We start from the raw sequence: 21848 nt of genomic DNA on the forward strand, positions 1-21848 counted from the left end.
CAGTGTAACTATAAGAGACGGATTATACATATACAGTGTAACTATAAGAGACGGATTATACATATACAGTGTAACTATAAGAGACGGATTATACATATACAGTGTAACTATAAGAGACGGATTATACATATACAGTGTAACTATAAGAGACGGATTATACATATACAGTGTAACTATAAGAGACGGATTATACATATACAGTGTAACTATAAGAGACGGATTATACATATACAGTGTAACTATAAGAGACGGATTATACATATACAGTGTAACTATAAGAGACGGATTATACATATACAGTGTAACTATAAGAGACGGATTATACATATACAGTGTAACTATAAGAGACGGATTATACATATACAGTGTAACTATAAGAGACGGATTATACATATACAGTGTAACTATAAGAGACGGATTATACATATACAGTGTAACTATAAGAGACGGATTATACATATACAGTGTAACTATAAGAGACGGATTATACATATACAGTGTAACTATAAGAGACGGATTATACATATACAGTGTAACTATAAGAGACGGATTATACATATACAGTGTAACTATAAGAGACGGATTATACATATACAGTGTAACTATAAGAGACGGATTATACATATACAGTGTAACTATAAGAGACGGATTATACATATACAGTGTAACTATAAGAGACGGATTATACATATACAGTGTAACTATAAGAGACGGATTATACATATACAGTGTAACTATAAGAGACGGATTATACATATACAGTGTAACTATAAGAGACGGATTATACATATACAGTGTAACTATAAGAGACGGATTATACATATACAGTGTAACTATAAGAGACGGATTATACATATACAGTGTAACTATAAGAGACGGATTATACATATACAGTGTAACTATAAGAGACGGATTATACATATACAGTGTAACTATAAGAGACGGATTATACATATACAGTGTAACTATAAGAGACGGATTATACATATACAGTGTAACTATAAGAGACGGATTATACATATACAGTGTAACTATAAGAGACGGATTATACATATACAGTGTAACTATAAGAGACGGATTATACATATACAGTGTAACTATAAGAGACGGATTATACATATACAGTGTAACTATAAGAGACGGATTATACATATACAGTGTAACTATAAGAGACGGATTATACATATACAGTGTAACTATAAGAGACGGATTATACATATACAGTGTAACTATAAGAGACGGATTATACATATACAGTGTAACTATAAGAGACGGATTATACATATACAGTGTAACTATAAGAGACGGATTATACATATACAGTGTAACTATAAGAGACGGATTATACATATACAGTGTAACTATAAGAGACGGATTATACATATACAGTGTAACTATAAGAGACGGATTATACATATACAGTGTAACTATAAGAGACGGATTATACATATACAGTGTAACTATAAGAGACGGATTATACATATACAGTGTAACTATAAGAGACGGATTATACATATACAGTGTAACTATAAGAGACGGATTATACATATACAGTGTAACTATAAGAGACGGATTATACATATACAGTGTAACTATAAGAGACGGATTATACATATACAGTGTAACTATAAGAGACGGATTATACATATACAGTGTAACTAATAAGAGACGGATTATACATATACAGTGTAACTATAAGAGACGGATTATACATATACAGTGTAACTAATAAGAGACGGATTATACATATACAGTGTAACTATAAGAGACGGATTATACATATACAGTGTAACTATAAGAGACGGATTATACATATACAGTGTAACTATAAGAGACGGATTATACATATACAGTGTAACTATAAGAGACGGATTATACATATACAGTGTAACTATAAGAGACGGATTATACATATACAGTGTAACTATAAGAGACGGATTATACATATACAGTGTAACTATAAGAGACGGATTATACATATACAGTGTAACTATAAGAGACGGATTATACATATACAGTGTAACTATAAGAGACGGATTATACATATACAGTGTAACTATAAGAGACGGATTATACATATACAGTGTAACTAATAAGAGACGGATTATACATATACAGTGTAACTATAAGAGACGGATTATACATATACAGTGTAACTATAAGAGACGGATTATACATATACAGTGTAACTAATAAGAGACGGATTATACATATACAGTGTAACTATAAGAGACGGATTATACATATACAGTGTAACTATAAGAGACGGATTATACATATACAGTGTAACTATAAGAGACGGATTATACATATACAGTGTAACTAATAAGAGACGGATTATACATATACAGTGTAACTATAAGAGACGGATTATACATATACAGTGTAACTATAAGAGACGGATTATACATATACAGTGTAACTATAAGAGACGGATTATACATATACAGTGTAACTATAAGAGACGGATTATACATATACAGTGTAACTATAAGAGACGGATTATACATATACAGTGTAACTATAAGAGACGGATTATACATATACAGTGTAACTATAAGAGACGGATTATACATATACAGTGTAACTATAAGAGACGGATTATACATATACAGTGTAACTATAAGAGACGGATTATACATATACAGTGTAACTATAAGAGACGGATTATACATATACAGTGTAACTATAAGAGACGGATTATACATATACAGTGTAACTATAAGAGACGGATTATACATATACAGTGTAACTATAAGAGACGGATTATACATATACAGTGTAACTATAAGAGACGGATTATACATATACAGTGTAACTATAAGAGACGGATTATACATATACAGTGTAACTATAAGAGACGGATTATACATATACAGTGTAACTAATAAGAGACGGATTATACATATACAGTGTAACTATAAGAGACGGATTATACATATACAGTGTAACTATAAGAGACGGATTATACATATACAGTGTAACTATAAGAGACGGATTATACATATACAGTGTAACTAATAAGAGACGGATTATACATATACAGTGTAACTATAAGAGACGGATTATACATATACAGTGTAACTATAAGAGACGGATTATACATATACAGTGTAACTATAAGAGACGGATTATACATATACAGTGTAACTATAAGAGACGGATTATACATATACAGTGTAACTAATAAGAGACGGATTATACATATACAGTGTAACTATAAGAGACGGATTATACATATACAGTGTAACTATAAGAGACGGATTATACATATACAGTGTAACTATAAGAGACGGATTATACATATACAGTGTAACTATAAGAGACGGATTATACATATACAGTGTAACTATAAGAGACGGATTATACATATACAGTGTAACTATAAGAGACGGATTATACATATACAGTGTAACTATAAGAGACGGATTATACATATACAGTGTAACTATAAGAGACGGATTATACATATACAGTGTAACTATAAGAGACGGATTATACATATACAGTGTAACTAATAAGAGACGGATTATACATATACAGTGTAACTATAAGAGACGGATTATACATATACAGTGTAACTATAAGAGACGGATTATACATATACAGTGTAACTATAAGAGACGGATTATACATATACAGTGTAACTATAAGAGACGGATTATACATATACAGTGTAACTATAAGAGACGGATTATACATATACAGTGTAACTATAAGAGACGGATTATACATATACAGTGTAACTATAAGAGACGGATTATACATATACAGTGTAACTAATAAGAGAAGATGTATATCTGCAGTCTTGCTATTTATTTTCTATTAGCTCCATCTAGTTTTATCTCATTTTTCTCTTCTGTCTTCTTTTGAATAATCCACTTTTTTGCTATTCTATTATTCTCCTCTATCAGCTATCCTTGGATATTTTAATAGTTAGCTAGATATTCAATACAAATTCTTCACGTATTACAGTCTATACCTGAAGGTAGTTGTTTTGATCACCTGAGGGTGCAAGAACTTTACAATACTTTGAATCAACGCACTGTCCTCAGTCTTTGTGCCATTGCTGGCAAACATTTTTACGTGTGTGTATTAAGCGTTTCACGATGCGTCGTCATTATTTTTAGGTCACCATTTGTTTATGTTTTCAGATAGATTTACCCGAGCCAGTGCTATTACTCTTCCTCGCAGTTTTATGCTTTCATCCAGGACAACTTTCTTTCAGCCTGAAGCGTCTATTTTAAAATTTCTTCTAGAAAAAATCAACTGGCCATGACTATCTTCAACTTTTTTTGGTCTAAAAAATCTTTATTTTACATTTATTTATGAAGACTATTTTCTCTGAGTATAAAATTATAGGTTGGCTGCTTTTTCTCTCTCAGCTTTCGGAGATGCTGTTCTATTTTTTCCTGGCACCTATAATTTCTGATAAAAAGTCAGCTGTAAGTTTTATTGTTGGTCCTTTAAAGGTTATGTGTCTCATTTCTCTGACTATATTTAGGGCGATCTCATTACCTTTGGTTTTCAGCAGTCTGACTGTGGTGTGCTTCAGTGAGTGTGCTTTCTTTTACTCTACCTAAGGTTCACAATCTTCAGTCCGTGGGCTGATAGCATTCAACAAAAGAACAGAACAGCAGCTACCATTGAAATCTCCACCTGATTAGATGTATGACAATCCCCACTGCCATCCTCCACTATCCATCTGATTTTTGCACAAGCCAAACACACAAGTGGGAGAGGCAGTAGAAATCAGCACCCCTATATCTTTCCAATTTTTGGTGGTGGCTGTAATGACTAAGATTCCCCTTGAGGCATGGTATTGCTTTTGGATTATCTTTTCAAATAGAGGAGTAGGTTCATAGATTTATATCATGAGAGCCCCTAATTCCATGGGTCAGTGGAACAACTGAGGACCTTGTCAGACAACAAGTTTGTCTACTACCGCTCACGTTCGGGATCCGGAGAATTAATCACAGGATGGCTCATGGACTTACTGGACCCACGGAGAAATGATGTCAACTAATGCTCACAAGCCCTCATCATGCTTGAGGAACCAGAGTATCTCTCTGGTTGCCAGGAACTATTACACAGTAGCTCAGCGACAGTGCCCCCAAATCCCTGAAAGGTCTGGATATTTCCTTGCCTTTGGTGAACAGTTATCCTGCTAAATGATCACATAGCTCCTTCAGGAGGGCTAGAAGGAAAACATACAGCGTGAACCTGTTGGGCCATTGCTCCTTCATTCACACGACCCTTTATGTATGAACTGATTGAGGTCCGGGACTTGGCAAGGGGCTGGGACTCTCCACTAAGGTGGCTTAAGTCAAGCTTTGGTTTACTCAGACCTAGAGCTGTACTCATCTAAAAGGACAGAGTAAACCCCTTAACCTAGTTCAGTCCTGGGGACTTTATGACTGATTCCCCTCTGTCAAAGATCCCTGTAGGCCACACTATTCAGATTGCTGCCCTAGCTCATCTGTGCAAGATTTGGCCTCCTAAGTTAGACAGTAAGTGGCCTTCGTAAAGACTTGGACTGCAGTCTTTAGTCCAGTGGACTATAAAAGATCATTTAAGTGACTATTTGGTCACTGTGTGCCATGGACCACTGTCCGACTGTCAGCACTACTCAGATACGTACTGTTTTCAAATCCACTTCAGACACTAGTCCCAGATTTCTATTTCTTTAAGGGTCTTTTGGCATCAATTCTGTATCAGTAATACTTCTTGGTTGGAGACAATATAATCCACAGTAACTAGTCTAGGCAGGCATGTCAGATGATCCTAGGTGACCCTTATGCTCAAGTATTTGTCAGAAGGACTCATACGACTCAGAAAAGCTGTTATGCTCTTGGTTATAGTTTTTACAGAAAATGGATACAGATTAAAATCAGCAAAGGGAAAAGGTGCATAGGATGCAATCCAGGAGAAACTAGGTCTAAGCTTTCAGATGTCCTCTCCCCTGGAGTCACGTGGAGATACACTTGATTCTCCCTGCAATAATGTGTAATGCATATGAAGTAGCCTCCTGGTTGGCATTTCTTCATAAGTTCTGCCATTATTTGAAGATAACCCACAGCCTGGTGTCCAGGGTTTTCACAGGTATTAGTGGTCAGTCACACAGGCATATAGTACCTGTGTGACTTATACTCCTGCCACCATAAACTTCTCCTCTCCCTACCAGCTCCTGAGCCAAAAATGGGCATTTACCATAAATCACTTTGTTAGGAGGAACTTATCTGGTCAAACTGATTTAGCATGGCCCACAGCTTCAGGTGTATAAAACATTCTTATCAGGAAGAAGAACATTACGGTGTCTCAGAGGTAGCCAAGGGCTAGTCAAGACCTAGGCAAGGACCAATCCTGAAAGTAGGCCTTTTTTTTTGGAACCTGCAGGGTTTGAACAACCCAGGACTGCTGAGTTAACCCTTCCCTCTACAGCAAGGAAAGGTTTATTAAGAAAAAAATTGGTAATATCCCAGTTTAATCAGAAGGGATGAAAAGACAGCCTAGGCTCTAGGTTGTGTTTCTGAGAACATTTCCCAGAACTGTATCATAAAACTGGCCTGCTAAGGAAGACGTTGTTCCTGCTAACCTAGAACAAGATTAAATTTTATGTGGTTTATGGTTATACAGAGGAATAATACCCTGGTTCTTATGGAAAACATGCTGAAATCTTTACGGATAAAGCATTACAAAGTCTGTAACTTATGATAAATGGGTCCATAGCTGGAGATAACAGATAAATGGATAGATAGAACAAATATGACCAGAGATAAACTACTGGAACATCTAGGTAAAGAAAAGATGGGTATTAATTATACTAGTCTCTAAACTTTTCTTTAGGTTTAAAAAAATGACCAAGAAATGAAGACATGCAAACAACTATGGCATGTTTCATATGAGAAGTATTTGACATAAAAGAGAGATTGGGAGACTGGGTTGGGGGCTCATGCCTGTAATCTCAGCACTTTGGGAGGCTGAGTGGGAGGATAGCTTGAGCCCAGGAGTTCAAGACCATTCTGAGTAATATAGCGATATCTAATCTCTACTTAAGTATATATGTGTAAAATAAATTGGAAAAAAAGAGAAATAGGGAGAAAAGCTACTGAGAGCTAGAGAGTAGGTTTCTTATGTCTGAAAGGCCTGAAGTGCAGACAAAAAGACTTCTTGATGTGAGAGGAGTACGTTCATTCATGTAATAAAATATAATAGTGTTAACACTTGGCATCCACAGTGAGAAACACCACAGAAACATTGAAGAGAAAGGAAGATAGGATCGCCTTGGGTGTTAACCTTTTGGCTTAGTCATACATGGACCAAAGCAGAGTTTGACATAAGTCACTTTAAAAAAACGAGAAATGGCTTTCAGGCCTGCGAGATATAATGGAAACCTGGCATTACCAAAGAAAAGGACTCGAATGCTGGCTGTAACTTCCAAGGGGATATTTGCCCAAAAGCTTCAAATACACTCATTCCTCTGTCAATGAAACTTCATGGGAGTTGAATGTGTCAGTTATCACCCTTCCAGTTCCTTCAATTCCTGTTGTCAATTCCCTTTGTCTAGATTTCACGTTTCCTACGAACCTTCTGCTATGTGGGGACCCTGTGTGTCTTCCTACAGGGAAAGAATGCTCTGGTCACATGCATCCCAGTCCTTTCCATCATTCCAGTCCCTGTGACGGGTAGCTTTTCAACTTAAATCCATACACTGGCATTCTTACTTTATGAATCCTTCTTTTGAGTTAGGTTAATGTGAGTTTTGTTGGTGGGCTGGCTGAAATGGGTTTCTAAGCCTGCAATCATGAGGGCCAGATCTGAATTGTAATCAACTCGCCAAGCTCGCTTTGTTTGTTCATTTATTTGTGCGGCAAACGCTACTGTTGCCCTGGATCTTACGACTGTATTGTACGCCGGTCCTAGTTCCAATTGCCAGCACATGCATTTCGTGCTTAGGGCACTCTCTGACCAGCTGCAGCTGCTGTGTCCCAACCACAGCAAGTCAACCCGATGAGGATGACCACAGTGTGCACTCACAGGATAGCTGTGACGTGTGTGTTCTACACTGGCTCCCAGTGTTCTTCAACAGAAGTCAACTCTAGTTGTCCGAAGTAGACACTTGATTGATAAGACAGCCTTTTGGTTCCCTCCCTTCCCTAGCTCACTTACTTCCCTACCAGTGTTTCTCGGGATCATTTCCCAGATAAATTACTTGCATTCAAAGCATTGTCTCAAGACCTGTTTCTGGGGGAAAAGCAAACTAAGATGATTTCGTCCATTCGTTCATCATTTATTGAGCTTAATTATTAAGTCCTTAAGGTGCAAAATAAGTCCTTAGCAACACGTTGTCTCTTTTCTCATCACAGTATCATTCCCTTTACAAATGAAGAAAACAAGGTTGAAAGAAATTAAGTAGCTGGCTCAATATCACATAATTAGGACAGGGTGCTGGAAAGGAGTGATGGCAGATGAAGATGGCTGGGACTCCCAGATGCCCAATCTTGAACAGAACAGTATAAAAAAGAAGTTTTCTGCTGGGGTAGTAATTTGAGAATATTATAAGATTTCCAGGGAGCAATGAAAAAAGGAATTATTGAATGACTAAGGAAATATTTCAATAAAATATATTTTTGAAATTTATTTTTATTTTCCAAGAAAGCAACATGCTACAGTAAGAGCATACACACACACCCATGGGTTTAAATCCTACCACTACTAGTTTTTAGCTGTGAGACCATGGGCAAGTGGCTCACTTACTCTAAGCTCAATTTTGTAATCCACAATGTGTATAATATCCAAGATTGTTGTAAGAATTAATGAGATTTATTTAAACAACTGCCAGCTAACGAGTGTACAAATTTAACTTACAGACATATACTGTCCTTTCAGGAGCTTTGCGGGAAGTCCTGAAATATGGATGTAATCAGTACTACGCTTAGCAGTAAATTACAAAAAGAAGCAATAGAAATATTTACGTGATAAATGATATCTATATTGCTATCTTAAACATCCCGGCATTTCCGCACGTAGTATGCTAACTTAATGTTACCAAATAAAAGTAAAATCAACCATTTTAAAAAGTCAAGCTTTACGTGTAAAATTTTGTTTGAAGCAATGCCAGAGTCCACATAGTAACATTTATCCTTTTGATAACAGAATTTTGTGCTCCTATGTGAGCCTCAAGCAGTGCTAAAACAAAATAGTGTATCAATTACAAACGATATTCACGATTCTTCCCCAGCCAGATGTTTTTATCAGTTGAGAGATGCTGAAGAAAAGCAGTAAGTGTAGAATGTCTGCACCATCTTTAATACTAAGATTCAATTTAATCAGTGCATTTCCTTAGACTTAAAAATCGTTTTGTGAGCGTCCCTGTCAGAATCAGCATGTTATGTGTTTAAAGTGGTATCGGAGATATAGATGGTAGTGTGAATGATTTCCAAGAACTCAAATGATGTGCATGTCGGAAGGACAGGTTTCTAAGGGCTGCTTCATTGATTTGAGTGGAACTGTTTTATTCAGAACAGCTCAGCGCAGCAGCAGCAGCAGCTGGTGTTCAGTGAAAGGCTTCCCTTGTCCACCTATTCTCCAGCTGGGTTAAGGCAGGCACAAAGAGATTGCAGTGACCAAGGTCAAAGCATGATTTGATAGATTTCCAGGCTTTTGCTCCAGAAACTTCTTGTGCAGTCTTGCCTATAGAGGCAGTTAGTGAAATTGGTGGTTGAATAAGTCAGAGCTTTAGAGGGACTTCGTAGGTCTTCTTGTTCAATACCTTAATTTCCTACTTCATATACCAAGGTTCTAATTAAAAGACTTGTTTAAGATTTCTTACATTAAATCCATTTGCCTGTTTTTTTGTTCCCACTGAATTGTATAAGCAGGCACCGCTGCACTTTGTATCTCTATTGACATAGCTGAAAAATGAAACATGCAAAGATATACTACTTTATTACATGTTATCTCAGTAAAGGGGTCCTCTGTTAGACACACTGGTCTTCGTGTGATTCACTCATTCAAACTTTTCTGAGGAGTAACTGGTTTCAGCCATTGAGATAGATACTGGGAACACAAGAAGTCAAGGGCGCTCTCCTCTCCCAAGGAGCTTAAGGGGACACAGAAGTGTAAGTTCATACATCGAGTGTGTAGAAGGGACACAGAGGCATGAGCAGTGACCCTGCTTGAGTAGAGCAGAGAGGCTTCTCGGAGGAGGAGCTTGAAATTGTCTAAAAGGTAGAGTAAACTGCGTGCAAAAGAGCTCCAAATGACTCTCAAGTGTAAGTACTGCCTGAGCAATACATTCACGTGGGGACGGGAGATGGCGCTGGGAGGGAGGCAGGTGCCACATCCAGTGGGCCCTGTTTTTGGAGTTGAGACATTATTCAGAAGGCCATGGTGAGCCTCTGACCGTTAAGAAAGGCAGGAAGGTAATGATGCATGTTTCTGAAGAGAACATTCTGTGATGAGGACATTTGGCGGGAAAGCAGTACAGTATGAACCAGCACTCTCTGAGGGTAGCGGTCGAAACAGTGAATGAGGTGGTGTGACCTTACCCTTCTGGAACCTACAGTCTACGGGTCTAAACACTAATGGTCTAAATTAAGGTGGAAGCAGTGGAAATATACAGGAGGAAATGGGTGTTCTGATAATGATGATGATGGCAGTGCTTATTACCATTCATTGAACACTTCCTGTGTGTCAGGTACTGAACACTTCCCATGTACCATCTCTGTCCATTCTCCACACAGTAGCTAAAGCTATTCTACAGAGCTTGTCAAAACTCTCTGAAACCCTTCCAGAGGCTTCCTCCCTCATTCAGCACAAATATCTAAGTTCTCAGGAAAAGCTACAAAGTCCTCCAGGCTGTGACCCACTGTGACTCCTCTGAGCTCATCTTCAACTCCTCTCTCTAGCCACAGCGCCTTGCTAGCTGTTCCTAGATGACTCTCGGCAGGTTGACTAGACGACTCTAGAAGGCTCTTCCCTTTACATTCCCACAGTTCATTCCTCACTTCTGTCAGGCCTCTGATTAAAAGGATTCTTTTCTGTAAGACCTTCTCTGGACGCTCTGCATGACGGAGCTCCTATTCCCTTTGCCTGGCTGTATATCTCTCCTTAATATATCATGTTCTGATATAACACGTATGTGTTGGTTTTCCTCCTCCATGGATCACAAACTCCATGAGGGTAGACTATTTTTGTTCACTGCCGTATTCTCAACACCAAGAACAACGCTGGCACATAGCACCTATTCAATAAACACGCACTGAATGGATGAAGGATTACAACGATCCTTTGAGGACGGCACTGTTATTTTTCCCCACTTCCCTAAAGAGGAAACAGATATTAATTGAAATATTCAAGGTCGCATATCTGGTAAAAGTGGCAGAACTGGGATTTGCATGGAGGGCGGGGGGGCGGGGGAAGCCTGCCTTTGTTGAGCTTGTGCTCTGTGCCCAGGATTATTCTAAGACCTTTATGTATATTTACACCTAATTCTCACAACAACTCCACTTTATAGAGGAGAAAACTAAATCAGAAAGGAGTTTACAATCTTGCCTGACATCTCTGCACTTGCCATAAGTTGGGAGCCTGCGGTCTCAGGCACTTTGCTACACCAATTCTAAAGCCAGTGTTTTAGAGAGACACGACTTTGCCTCTGAATTGCCAGGTGAGGGAAAGGAAGAAATCTAGGATGACCAACATTATTCATAGATGGTAGACTCACCAATCAAGTCAAAGAATGAAGGACGAGTTGGTATCATTCTCCTCTAACTGCAGACTTCCACATCCAACTGCCTCCTTGTATCTTTGCTTGGATATTGAGACACAGGGTCTGCTGCAGTAAAAGGGATTTAGAATAACCATGGCAGATCAGAGAAGTCAGTAGCTGTCTTACGTCAGCGTTGACCTGGGACACAGGGCCTTCCCAGTGAAGTCCTCAGGGTCCCACCTTCTTGCTCGGCAATCCCTAGAATGTTTCCCCCTGTCTTGGTCTGTTTATGCTGTTGTAACAACATACCCGACACTGGGGAATTTATAAAGAACAGATACATCCTTTTTCACAGTTCTAAAGACTGGGAAGTACAAGATCAAGACCCCCGGCAGTTCCATCGTCTGGTGAGGGCTGCCTTCTGTTTCCAAGGTGGCACCTTATTGCTATATCCTCTGGAGGGGGTGAATGCTGTGTCCTCATGTGGCTAAAGGGATGGAAGAACAAAAGAAGGCCTAAGCTAGTTCCCTCCAGTCCTTTTACAAGGGTACCAATCCATCCACGAGGCAGGGCCCTGATGATTCAATCAGCTGTTAATGTCACCACAATGGGGATTAAGTTTAAACATGAATTTCAAAGGGTATGCCATCATTCAAACCACAGCAGCTTCCAACATAGTTCACTACCTCAATTATTTGATACACTCATCAGAAAAAGACAAAAAAAAAAAAAAAAGAAAAGGGCAAGTGACACCCAATTTCTTTCAGAAAATGATCTGGAAGTTGCATACATCATTTCTGCTCACATTCTCCTGGCCAGAACTGAGAGATACGGCCACACTTAGGGTTTATGATAGGCAAGCCTGTGTCGGGCTAGACGTTCTGTTGTTATGGATGAAGAGGAGAATGCAAACAGCTATCTCGAATTCAACATCACCAAAGCTAGCCTGCTTGTTCTCCCCAAACCTGCTCCTTTGCATTGTTATCACATCTCAGTCACAGTGGAAAATAGCACCAACTCAGGGGCTTGATGTTAAACATGCTGAGCCTGAGGTGCCCGCAGAACACCCAGGACAAGTTTCCAATACAGGGTTGGAGCTTTTGACTGCGGTCTGTGTACAAGATTCAGACGTGATCCCTGACTGAAATAAGTGATGGAAGAGTATATGTAAATAGCTCTATCAAAGGTTATAACATGGCAGGCAGAGAGAACCAAGGATGGAGAGGGAGGATTCTGCACAGGAGACCTGAAAAAGAGTGGCCTAAGACAAGGCAGAAGAGCAGAGACTGTAAGGTGACAGAACCAAGGGAGCAGTTTCCAGGAGGCCGTGGTTGGCAGGGTGGAAGGCTGCAGGGAGGTCAGAGGCTATGAAAACTGAGAAGCAGCCTTTCAATTCGGCCGTGATGCCACAGTGAAATTGATCAAAGCAATGTGTATCTAAAATGGAGGGAGCTGCTACATTGCTCTAGTGGAAGAGGGATTTGGAAGATAATAGCAACCCAAGTGTAGACAGCTTTTCTAAATAGAAGGGACAACGTAGAGGGAGAATGGATGAACAGGAGAGGTAATGCTAAAGGCAGTAAGAGTGTTGAGTCAACCTCCCTTCCCTCAAGAAATAAAAATTACCTGTAGAAAGGACAGAAGGATGGCTTCTATCTTAAGGCTGGAGGTCACAAAGAATATAAATAGGCATAGGGTGGGGCACGTAGCAGTTCATGCCTGATGTGAGCAACACTAAGCAATGATACGTATAATGCTAATATTACTACTAGGAAGCTCTAACATTTACTGAGTACTTATCATATGCCAGGCAGTGTTCTTCATGGAACTGAGCTTGCTCGACAGTATTTCTTAAATAATGGGAGCTGTTCATATACTGAAAGCTTAGTGTCTTTCCAAAGTTGAGCCTGTAACATTTTCATGCAGCCTGAAAATAGCAACAGTGACTTCTATCGCACTATATCTGAATTTTGTCTCTTTCATGCTCTTGACTTATTTCTGATCCTAGGGCATGCTGGGTAGTGAAAGAGTTCTCTTTGCATTTTGATTCATCTGTCATGATGGGCACAATAAAAAATCTTCAGTAACAAAACAGCTCTGTCAAAAAACAACTTCACCAGCAATTCAAAGTAAAATGTTTCCTTTAAAATAAAAGTTCGTTAGTATTAGCAGATATGTATTAGTAGGCACCCCCATGATCAATGAAGTGTTGGGTTACTCTGAAAAAGTGTCCAGTCTTATAGGTGTGACTTCCTTTTGAACTGCAAATTCTTGAGGGCAAGAATAGAGATGGTTCATCTTCTATTGTTTCCCAAGGCCTGGCACATAAATAGTAGTTTGAGTAGTCCAATGTATGACACAGAAATAGTTCTGGATCAACATTTGCTCAAAGTTTGCTCAAGGCATGGATACAGACGTTTATAGAATCAAACTGTGTACTAGAAAAGTCTGAAGAAATCACTGTTCACTTCGTAGATACAAAGTTGCTTTTCTGGGAAAAACACAACTGAAAATAAAAAACATGGGTCTGATATGGCAGAAATTTTTTTTTTCATATAAACTGATGTGTAGGGAAGTGGAACACTACTAGTATCTTAAGGAGTCCTGAAAATATTTATGATGGTAAATTTGATCAGCAAATATTTCTAAATTTGAAAATGGATAAAGCAAAAAGCACAGTGAGGTCTTGAAAGAAGTCTAACACTAATGTCACACATAAGAATACATATTTAAAATAAATGAACTAAAAGGGATAGAGGTCATTTTTCCAGATTCCTAGGAGGAATTAAGATCCTCCTTGATCTCAGTAAAGCAATGGATAGTCATTCTGACTCCTAGCTAAAAGCAGACTTATTTCCCTTCGGTCTTTAATCTTTTTGGAACTCAGGAATTTCTGCCACTTTTGATACACCAGGCTAATACAAAATTACATTTCATTTATTTACAATTTCCACTTAAAAGGAAGTAGAATGGCCAGGCGCAGTGGCTCAAGCCTGTAATCCCAGCACTTTGGGAGGCCGAGACGGGTGGATCACGAGGTCGAGAGATCGAGACCATCCTGGTCAACATGGTGAAACCCCGTCTCTACTAAAAATATAAAAAATTAGCTGGGCATGGTGGCGCGCGCCTGTAATCCCAGCTACTCGGGAGGCTGAGGCAGGAGAATTGCCTGAACCCAGGAGGCGGAGGTTGCGGTTTTGCATCTCGATCGCGCCATTGCACTCCAGCCTGGGTAACAAGAGGGAAACTCCGTCTCAAAAAAATAAAATAAAATAAAATAAAAGGAAGCAGAACGTCTAAAAGTATCTCCACATGCTAGATATAGTAGGAATGGTATGCGTTAACTACTCTAACAATAAAGTCCTTAAAGACTGACATTCTTTGTTGCCTATTTTGAAAACTTGCAAGGTAAATTTCTGAAAGATTATGATTCTTACTAGTCGTTTCCATTATATATAACAGCAAATAGTTTCCAAATGTGGATGTGTAATGAGAGGAGAACTGAATAAAGAGCTGAGTTAAAACATCTTAAAATTGAATATGGCTTAATGCTGTCATTTATCATCAGTTGTCCTACAATAACATAAATGTTTCTAGCTTATTGTTGGTTTTTCAATAGTTGGATATAGTTGTGAGGCGGAATACACACACACACACACACACACACACACACACGCACTTGGCTATATAAAATAGACGCTCTGAAGCTGACAGGTAAGAAAATATACTGCTGGCCCAGCGCTGTGTCTCATGCCTGTTGTCCCAGCACTTTGGGAGGCCGAGGTGGGAGAATCGCTTGAGGCCAGGAGTCTGAGACCAGCCTGGGCCTAACATAGTGAGGCTCCATGTCTGAGTTTAAAAGTAAAAATTTAAAAACGATACACCGCTATGTATGACTGTTGATATTTAAAAATCTGAATACTAAACGTGGGGACTCAAATAGTACTTCAAGGGCTTAGCAAAGTTATAAGTCGTAACGCTAGGAATTGTTAGTGATACTCTTACCGCTTTGCTACCAAATGTTGTAAAGCCACATATATATAGTTTAAAAAAAAAAAAAACTTTTAAAGTAAAATGGTGACCATAAAGTCCCATAAATATGACTTTATTTATTTATTTATTTTTTGAGACGGAATTTCGCTGGTGTCACCCAGGCTGGAGTGCAATGGTGCGATCTCGGCTCCCCGCAACCTCCGCCTCCTGGGTTCAGGCAATTCTCCTGCCTCAGCCTCCCGAGTAGCTGGGATCACAGGCACGCACCACCGTGCCCAGCTAATTTTTGTATTTTCAGTAGAGACGGGGTTTCACCATGTTGACCAGGATGGTCTCGATCTCTTGACCTCGTGATCCACCGCCTCGGCCTCCCAAAGTGCTGGGATTACAGGCGTGAGCCACCGCGCCCGGCCAGAAATATGTCTTTAAATGGGTTTAATTGTAATGGCTTTAACAAGGTTCGGCTGTCATACTGATCAAAATTAGCCTCTATCCAGCTGGGGTCAGCCAAGGAGCCACTTCTCTGCACCGACGACCTACTGAACGTCAACCTGCGGGAGACGGGACTCCATCTTCGTCTCGGGTAAACTAGTGACACATCTGTACTGGCAAGGGGCCTAAGTTGGTGACCTCGGTCCCCTAAAACCTGGCCTGCACTCTCGGGCCGCTCCCGCAACGTCTACAGAGGCGGCTGCGGGGTGGAGAGGGGCTGGGGTCGGAAAGCTGGTAACGGCAGGCTCCTGCCCGCCTCGGGGCTGGGGGCCATTCCTGCGTTTTCAGCTGACTTTCCGAACCACGCGTCCCCCAACGGTCTGAGGCGTTCCTCGGCCCGGCACACCGAAGGGTCTGCAACCCTCCTGGGGGGGGCTCCCGGGGGTTTCCGGATGCACCAGGTTTATTGTTTCGGGTCACGGACAGCAGGAACGAAAGGAGGGTTCACCCTTTCTGTCCAGTCGCAAGATGGCGACGGAACCTGGTGGGACTCCGAGGGGCCGCGGGCCACCTCCTCTTCCCGATGGCCCGCGCGCCGGCGGCGACGGCAAGCGGGAGGGGGGCGGAGCAGGCGAGGGAAGGAGGGGCGGAGCGCGGCGCCCTCCCGCGCGTCTTGGCCCCGCCCCACGTCCTCGCGTCCCGGCCTGGAGCCCTCGCCCGGCCGGGCGGCGCGCGCTGCCTGCCGGGATACTCGGCCCGCCCAGCCAGTCCTCCCGTCTTGCGCCGCGGCCGCGAGATCCGTGTTTCTTCCAAGATGGTGGCGCTGGGCTCGGGGTGACTGCAGGAGACGACAGGGCCTTTTCCCTTCGCCCGGTCCCGACACACCACCCTGCGCTCGCTCGCGCACCCCGCCGCCGCGTAGCCATCCGCCAGCCCGGGCGCCCGCCATCCGCCGCCTACTTACGCTTCACCTCTGCCGACCCGGCGCGCTCAGCAGCGGGCGGCGGCGCCTCCTTCGGCTCCTCCTCGCAATAGCTCGCGGCCTGTAGCCCCTGCCCGGAGGGCCCCGCAGACCCCCGGTGTGGGCAGGCAGCGGCGGCTGGCGACGAACGCCGGGATTTCGGCGGCTCCGGCGCCCCCTTTCCCGGCCTTGGTTTCCGAAGAAGGAAGCGCGGGTCCCGCATGAGCCCCGGCGGTGGCGGCAGCGAAAGGGAACGAGGCGGTGGCGGGCGGAGGCGGCGGGCGAGGGCGACGACGACCAGTGAGGCGGCCGCCGCAGCCCCGGCGCGGGGGCGACGACAGGTCAGTGTGGTCGCGGCCTGCGCCAGGCGGCGCTGCCTTCCCCCCGTCCTCAGTCGCCCGGCCGGGCTTCGGGGCCCGCGGTGGCGAGGTCGGCATCCCCGGTTCCCCGCCCCCCACCCCCTCCCCCGCCGCCGCCGAGGCGAGTGTTTGGGGGCGCGTGGTCCGGAGGCGCTGGTGCCAGGAGTAGGCCCCTGGTGGCCGCGGCTGCTGCAGCCGTAACTGTCAGTCGTGGCTGAACGCCGGCAGGAGGGTGTTGTCGCCGGAGGGGACGCGAGCGGGCCCGGGGCGGGGCGGGACGGGACGTGCAGGGCGTCGAGATTTGGGCCTCGTCGAGCCAGCGGGGGCCCCCGGCGGGGAAGGGCAGGCCTTTTCCTTCAAAGGAGAGCCCTTTCTCGGCGTTGTCGAGGTTTCGGGCTGTCTTGGGGAAGACATATTTAGCCGTGTGCCTGGTGGGTTGGGGCTTCGGGGGTGGATTGATGGGGAGGGAGGGCGGATGAGGTGGGGTGTCAAGCCCCGGGGTTGTGTTCGCAGATTACTCGTGGGTTGCCGGCCACCAGGGTTTCTGAAGTTGAACGTGAGTTACTGGCTTTGCCAGAGGCGGCTGTGTTAGATGCAGACCTGCGTGCGAGCAGTTGGCCTTTTTCTTTCCCTTTTTAGTGTGGAAAATGAAAAGGACGCTTTCCTCATCTCGGTGGAAAAGGCTTTTGTTGATAAAGGCAGAGTTGAATGTACCAAATGCCTTAGTCCGTGAAATTTTAAAAATAATTTTAATACATACATTGGTGAAGCTTGACATCCTTGAAAGAGAATCTAGCGTCTGCATTTTTTTAATGACTTCTTAGGAGTTTGCTAAATTATTAACAGTACAAAATCTGTTTGAGATTATATTTATTCCGTGGCTAGGGTGCTGTTGAAAATGTAAACTTATGGCATTTTACAGTGCATAGGTAGCCCCAGTCATGAAGGAATATGGATATGACCCATAATTTTGGATCGTTTCACTGCCTGCAATATTGAGAGAAACAGCAAATCATTACAGATTTTTTTTGGGAGACGACCCAAAGTTTAAGAAATACAACTGTTGAAAGTTACATGTCAGAGACACAAAGGTACCTAATCAGTCTTGTTGAATAAATTGGACAAGTGGGATAAATGTTTGTCTCACATTTCTGACCAACAGGTACTCTTACTTAACAGATAATTTGGTAAGTCATGTAAAATTTAGAAGTTACGAGAGAGAAAGTTTTGTCTTGGTATGTATAGTGGAAATAGCTTTGAAATTTGATCCTGCTTTTAAATCTGAGCTACTTATCACATTTTTAGTTAAATAAATACAGTATTAATGATGCTACTGATAAGCATCATTAATAAGGATGACCAGAAGCCTTTTAAGAAACACTGATAAGCTTGACCACAAGATAAAAAAGGAAATAGCTTCAGAAATAATTTGCAATCTTAATGTATTTGTAATATACACAGGAGAAATACAAGCAGAGTAGGAAGTAACTCATTCGTATTCACAGAATTAGAATGTGAACTGTGACAGTCTTACTGTGTCAATATTTATTAACCTGCATTAGTGTGCTAAGTAGTATGCCCACCATCCTGTGGACATTGCCCCTGTCCCTGAGGAGCTTAACTTTATACAGAGACACAAAATACTGTGTGTTGATTTCCTTTCAGATGATTTATAAGCTACTTATATTTTATCTGTCCTAAATTCTGCCCCTTTTTTCATGGCTGAAAAAATAGCTTTCTAAGAAAGGTAAGTACCAGTCAGAGGTGTGGGAAAACATGTTCTCCTTCCACTTGTCCAGTCCATTTAACAGGATATATTGGGTACCTACAGTGTCTTTGTGTTTAATTAGTTGTATTTCTTAAACTTTAGATCATTTCTGTTTCAATCTCCTCCCCTCCAAAAAAATGTACTGTGATAATTGACTGTGTAAACTGTGATAATATACTGTTAGTCAGTGGAATGACCCGGATCTGTAGGTCACAGCTAAATTTTTCATCCTGTGCACTTGAAATGTTTCCAAATGTGTGTTTTCTTAAATGACGGCTAGTTATGTTCTCCAATCATATTGCACATATTTTGTTTAGACCTATAATTGTATAGGTCTAAATGTAGAAACATTACATTAAGTACATACGCAGCTGCTGAAAGAAAATTAGTTTTTGATTTTTCGATCGGGATGAAGACAAATTTTTAGAAGTGATCTTTCACTTCCAAAGACTTTACTGGGTAAAGTTTTAGGTGCTCATTTCATGTTGGTTCAGGACAAAAGTTTTTTGACTGGTTTTGAATTTTCCCCCTCACTGCCAAGTGTAAGGAGAAAATGTAATAACAAGACATTACGGTATGTATAGTGGTAACATCTTTGAAATTAGAGCCTTCTTTTAATTCTGCCCTTTAATCTTGGTAAGCCACAGTTTTGTCATCTGTAAAATGGGTTGGTGAAACTACCCCAGAGTTGTGAGGCTTAAAGTATGTAAAACGCCTAACACGTAGGTACTCAGTAAGTATTACCTTAGAAATCTTTCAACCAGTTTTTCTGAATGGTCTGGAAGCACCTCATATATAGTGGACCACAGCATGTTATCCTTTATATTGTTTATTTCTTTTCTCATTAGCTATCAACTCACTCTTTAAGGCCAGGAATTCCTAGTGTTTACCAGAGAATGTGTTACCGGATGTCTTAGTCTGTTCTTACTGCTATTACAAAATAACCACAGACAGGGTGACTTATAAACAACAGAAGTTTATTTCTCGCGTTCTGGGGGCAGAGAAGTTAAAGATCAAGGTGCCAACAAATTTGACATCTTTGTGAGGGCCCTCTCCCTTGTTCATAGACAGCTAGCTGTCTTCACCGTAACTTCATGTAGAGGGGGTTCTCTAGGGCCTCTTTTATAGAGGGATTAATTCCATTCATGAGGGCAAAGCCTCCCAAAAGCCCCACCTCTTGATACTATCACCTGGCGGGTTAGGCTTTCAGCATGAATTTTAGGGTACACACTCAGACTACAGCACTGGAGCAGGCTTGAATTAGTTAATGGTTAATCAGTAAATGATCAGCTAACATTTATTAGGTACTTACTGTGGCTTCTATGAACTGAGCTAGGTACAGGAGCCACAAAGAGAAGATGTCTGTCTTTTTGGATGCTTACAGTTGAGTGATTTTTCTCACGTGTGTGTGTGTGTGTGTGTGTGTGTGTGTGTGTGTGTAACCCTATCACATAATGGAACTGCATTCTCCCATGCCCTTCCAATCTAAGAGCAGTTCTATGGACTAAATGCCTCCTACCCACCAGCTACTACTCTAAAGACTTACTCTTCGACTCCTTTTTAAAAGTACAACCCCCTGGCACATGCATTACTTCATGTCTTGGTTGCAGCCCACCATCCTCATATCTGGCATGTAGAGTGTTAGTATTTGTTTGTTTTTGTGTGTATATGTATGTATCTAAAATTTAAAATTTTTGCTCTGGCAGTTGTCTGCAAATACTCTAATTTTGGGGGCACGATTATCATTCTGTCTTCTGGCAATAAATTGATCTATGTTACCTGAGTAGGATTGTTCATGAGATCAGCTGCTCCAGTCATTTTATATATGAGGAAATTGAAGTTCAAAGCTTTAAAGTGATTTTTTTTTTCAAGACAGAGTCTTGCTCTGTCACCCAGGCTAGAGTGCAGTGGTGCCACCTCAGCTCACTGCAGCCTCCGCCTCCTGGTTTCAGGCGATTCTCCTGCCTCAGTCTTCTGAGTAGTTGGGATTACAGGTGCCTGCCACTGCGCCCAGCTAATTTTTGTATTTTTAGTAGAGATGGGGTTTCACCTTTTTGGCCAGGCTGGTGTTGAACTCATGACCTCATGATTCACCTGCCCCAGCCTCCCAAAGTGCAGGGATTACAGGTGTGTGCCATGGGGCCCAGCCTAAAATGATTTTCTTAAAGTCATCCAGGTGTAAGGATCAGAACCAGAGTCCAAGTCTCTAATTCAGAACTCTGCACGCTTTGTCACATGTTCTGTCCTACCTTTTGGGATGAATAGTTATGCTTGCCTTTGTGATTACTCACCTACCTTTTTGGAGATATATGAGTGTTTGGTACACTATTAATAGAAGGCAGATTTCACAAAATGCCATCTACAGATCTGTTATTTCTTCTAATAAAGGAAATGATGTAAAATTACCTTAAATAGAAATAATTAGTGTTAATTCTTTTAGAAACATATTTTATAATCCAAACATGAAATATTTGAGATAAACATGCTACATAAATAAGTCCTTTTTAAAAAGATAATATTAAACATTTTTAATTTACAGCGATGAGGTCTCCCTTTGTTGCCCAGGCTGGTCTTGAACTCCTAGCCTCCCAAAGTGTTGGGATTACAGGCATGAGCCACAACACC

At 41.4% G+C, this 21848-nt stretch overlaps 2 protein-coding genes across 12 annotated transcripts in view; one reads left to right on the forward strand and one right to left on the reverse strand.

The window, feature by feature from the left end:
- Positions 1–8610: 8610 nt before the first annotated feature.
- Positions 8611–20370, reverse strand: LOC108592327 (uncharacterized). The gene is made up of 4 exons (XM_054257160.2): positions 20309–20370; positions 17100–17809; positions 11726–11836; positions 8611–11325 (listed from the first exon to the last, which is right to left on the reverse strand). The coding sequence occupies exons 1-3, from the start codon at positions 20368–20370 to the stop codon at positions 11769–11771; spliced, it is 840 nt and encodes a 279-aa protein (XP_054113135.2). The 3' UTR covers positions 8611–11325; positions 11726–11768.
- UBE3A (ubiquitin protein ligase E3A) overlaps positions 16929–21848 on the forward strand; it is an 85568-nt gene continuing 80648 nt past the window's right edge. For 7 of the 11 annotated variants that reach the window (XM_017973220.4, XM_078375689.1, XM_017973221.4 and 4 more), the window contains exon 1: positions 16929–17437. The gene's annotated coding sequence lies outside the window, so the exon portion shown is untranslated. Of the gene's footprint in view, positions 17887–21848 lie in introns of all 11 variants that reach the window. The other 4 variants (XM_078375688.1, XM_035303553.3, XM_078375686.1 and 1 more) reach the window with 2 other exon arrangements.

This window comes from Callithrix jacchus, chromosome 6 (genome assembly GCF_049354715.1).
Source record: "Callithrix jacchus isolate 240 chromosome 6, calJac240_pri, whole genome shotgun sequence".
Lineage (NCBI taxonomy): Eukaryota > Metazoa > Chordata > Mammalia > Primates > Cebidae > Callithrix > Callithrix jacchus.

Coding starts and splice junctions, on each gene's coding strand:
- LOC108592327 (XM_054257160.2), bottom strand. CDS start 20,370: ATGAATGGAATTAATCCCTCTATAAAAGAGGCCCTAGAGAACCCCCTC. Junction 17,810..20,308: donor CCCCTCTACATGAAGTTACG/GTGAAGACAGCT, acceptor TCTCCTTTGAAG/GAAAAGGCCTGCCCTTCCCC. Junction 11,837..17,099: donor CGGGTCGGCAGAGGTGAAGC/GTAAGTAGGCGG, acceptor CTTTTACTGCAG/CAGACCCTGTGTCTCAATAT.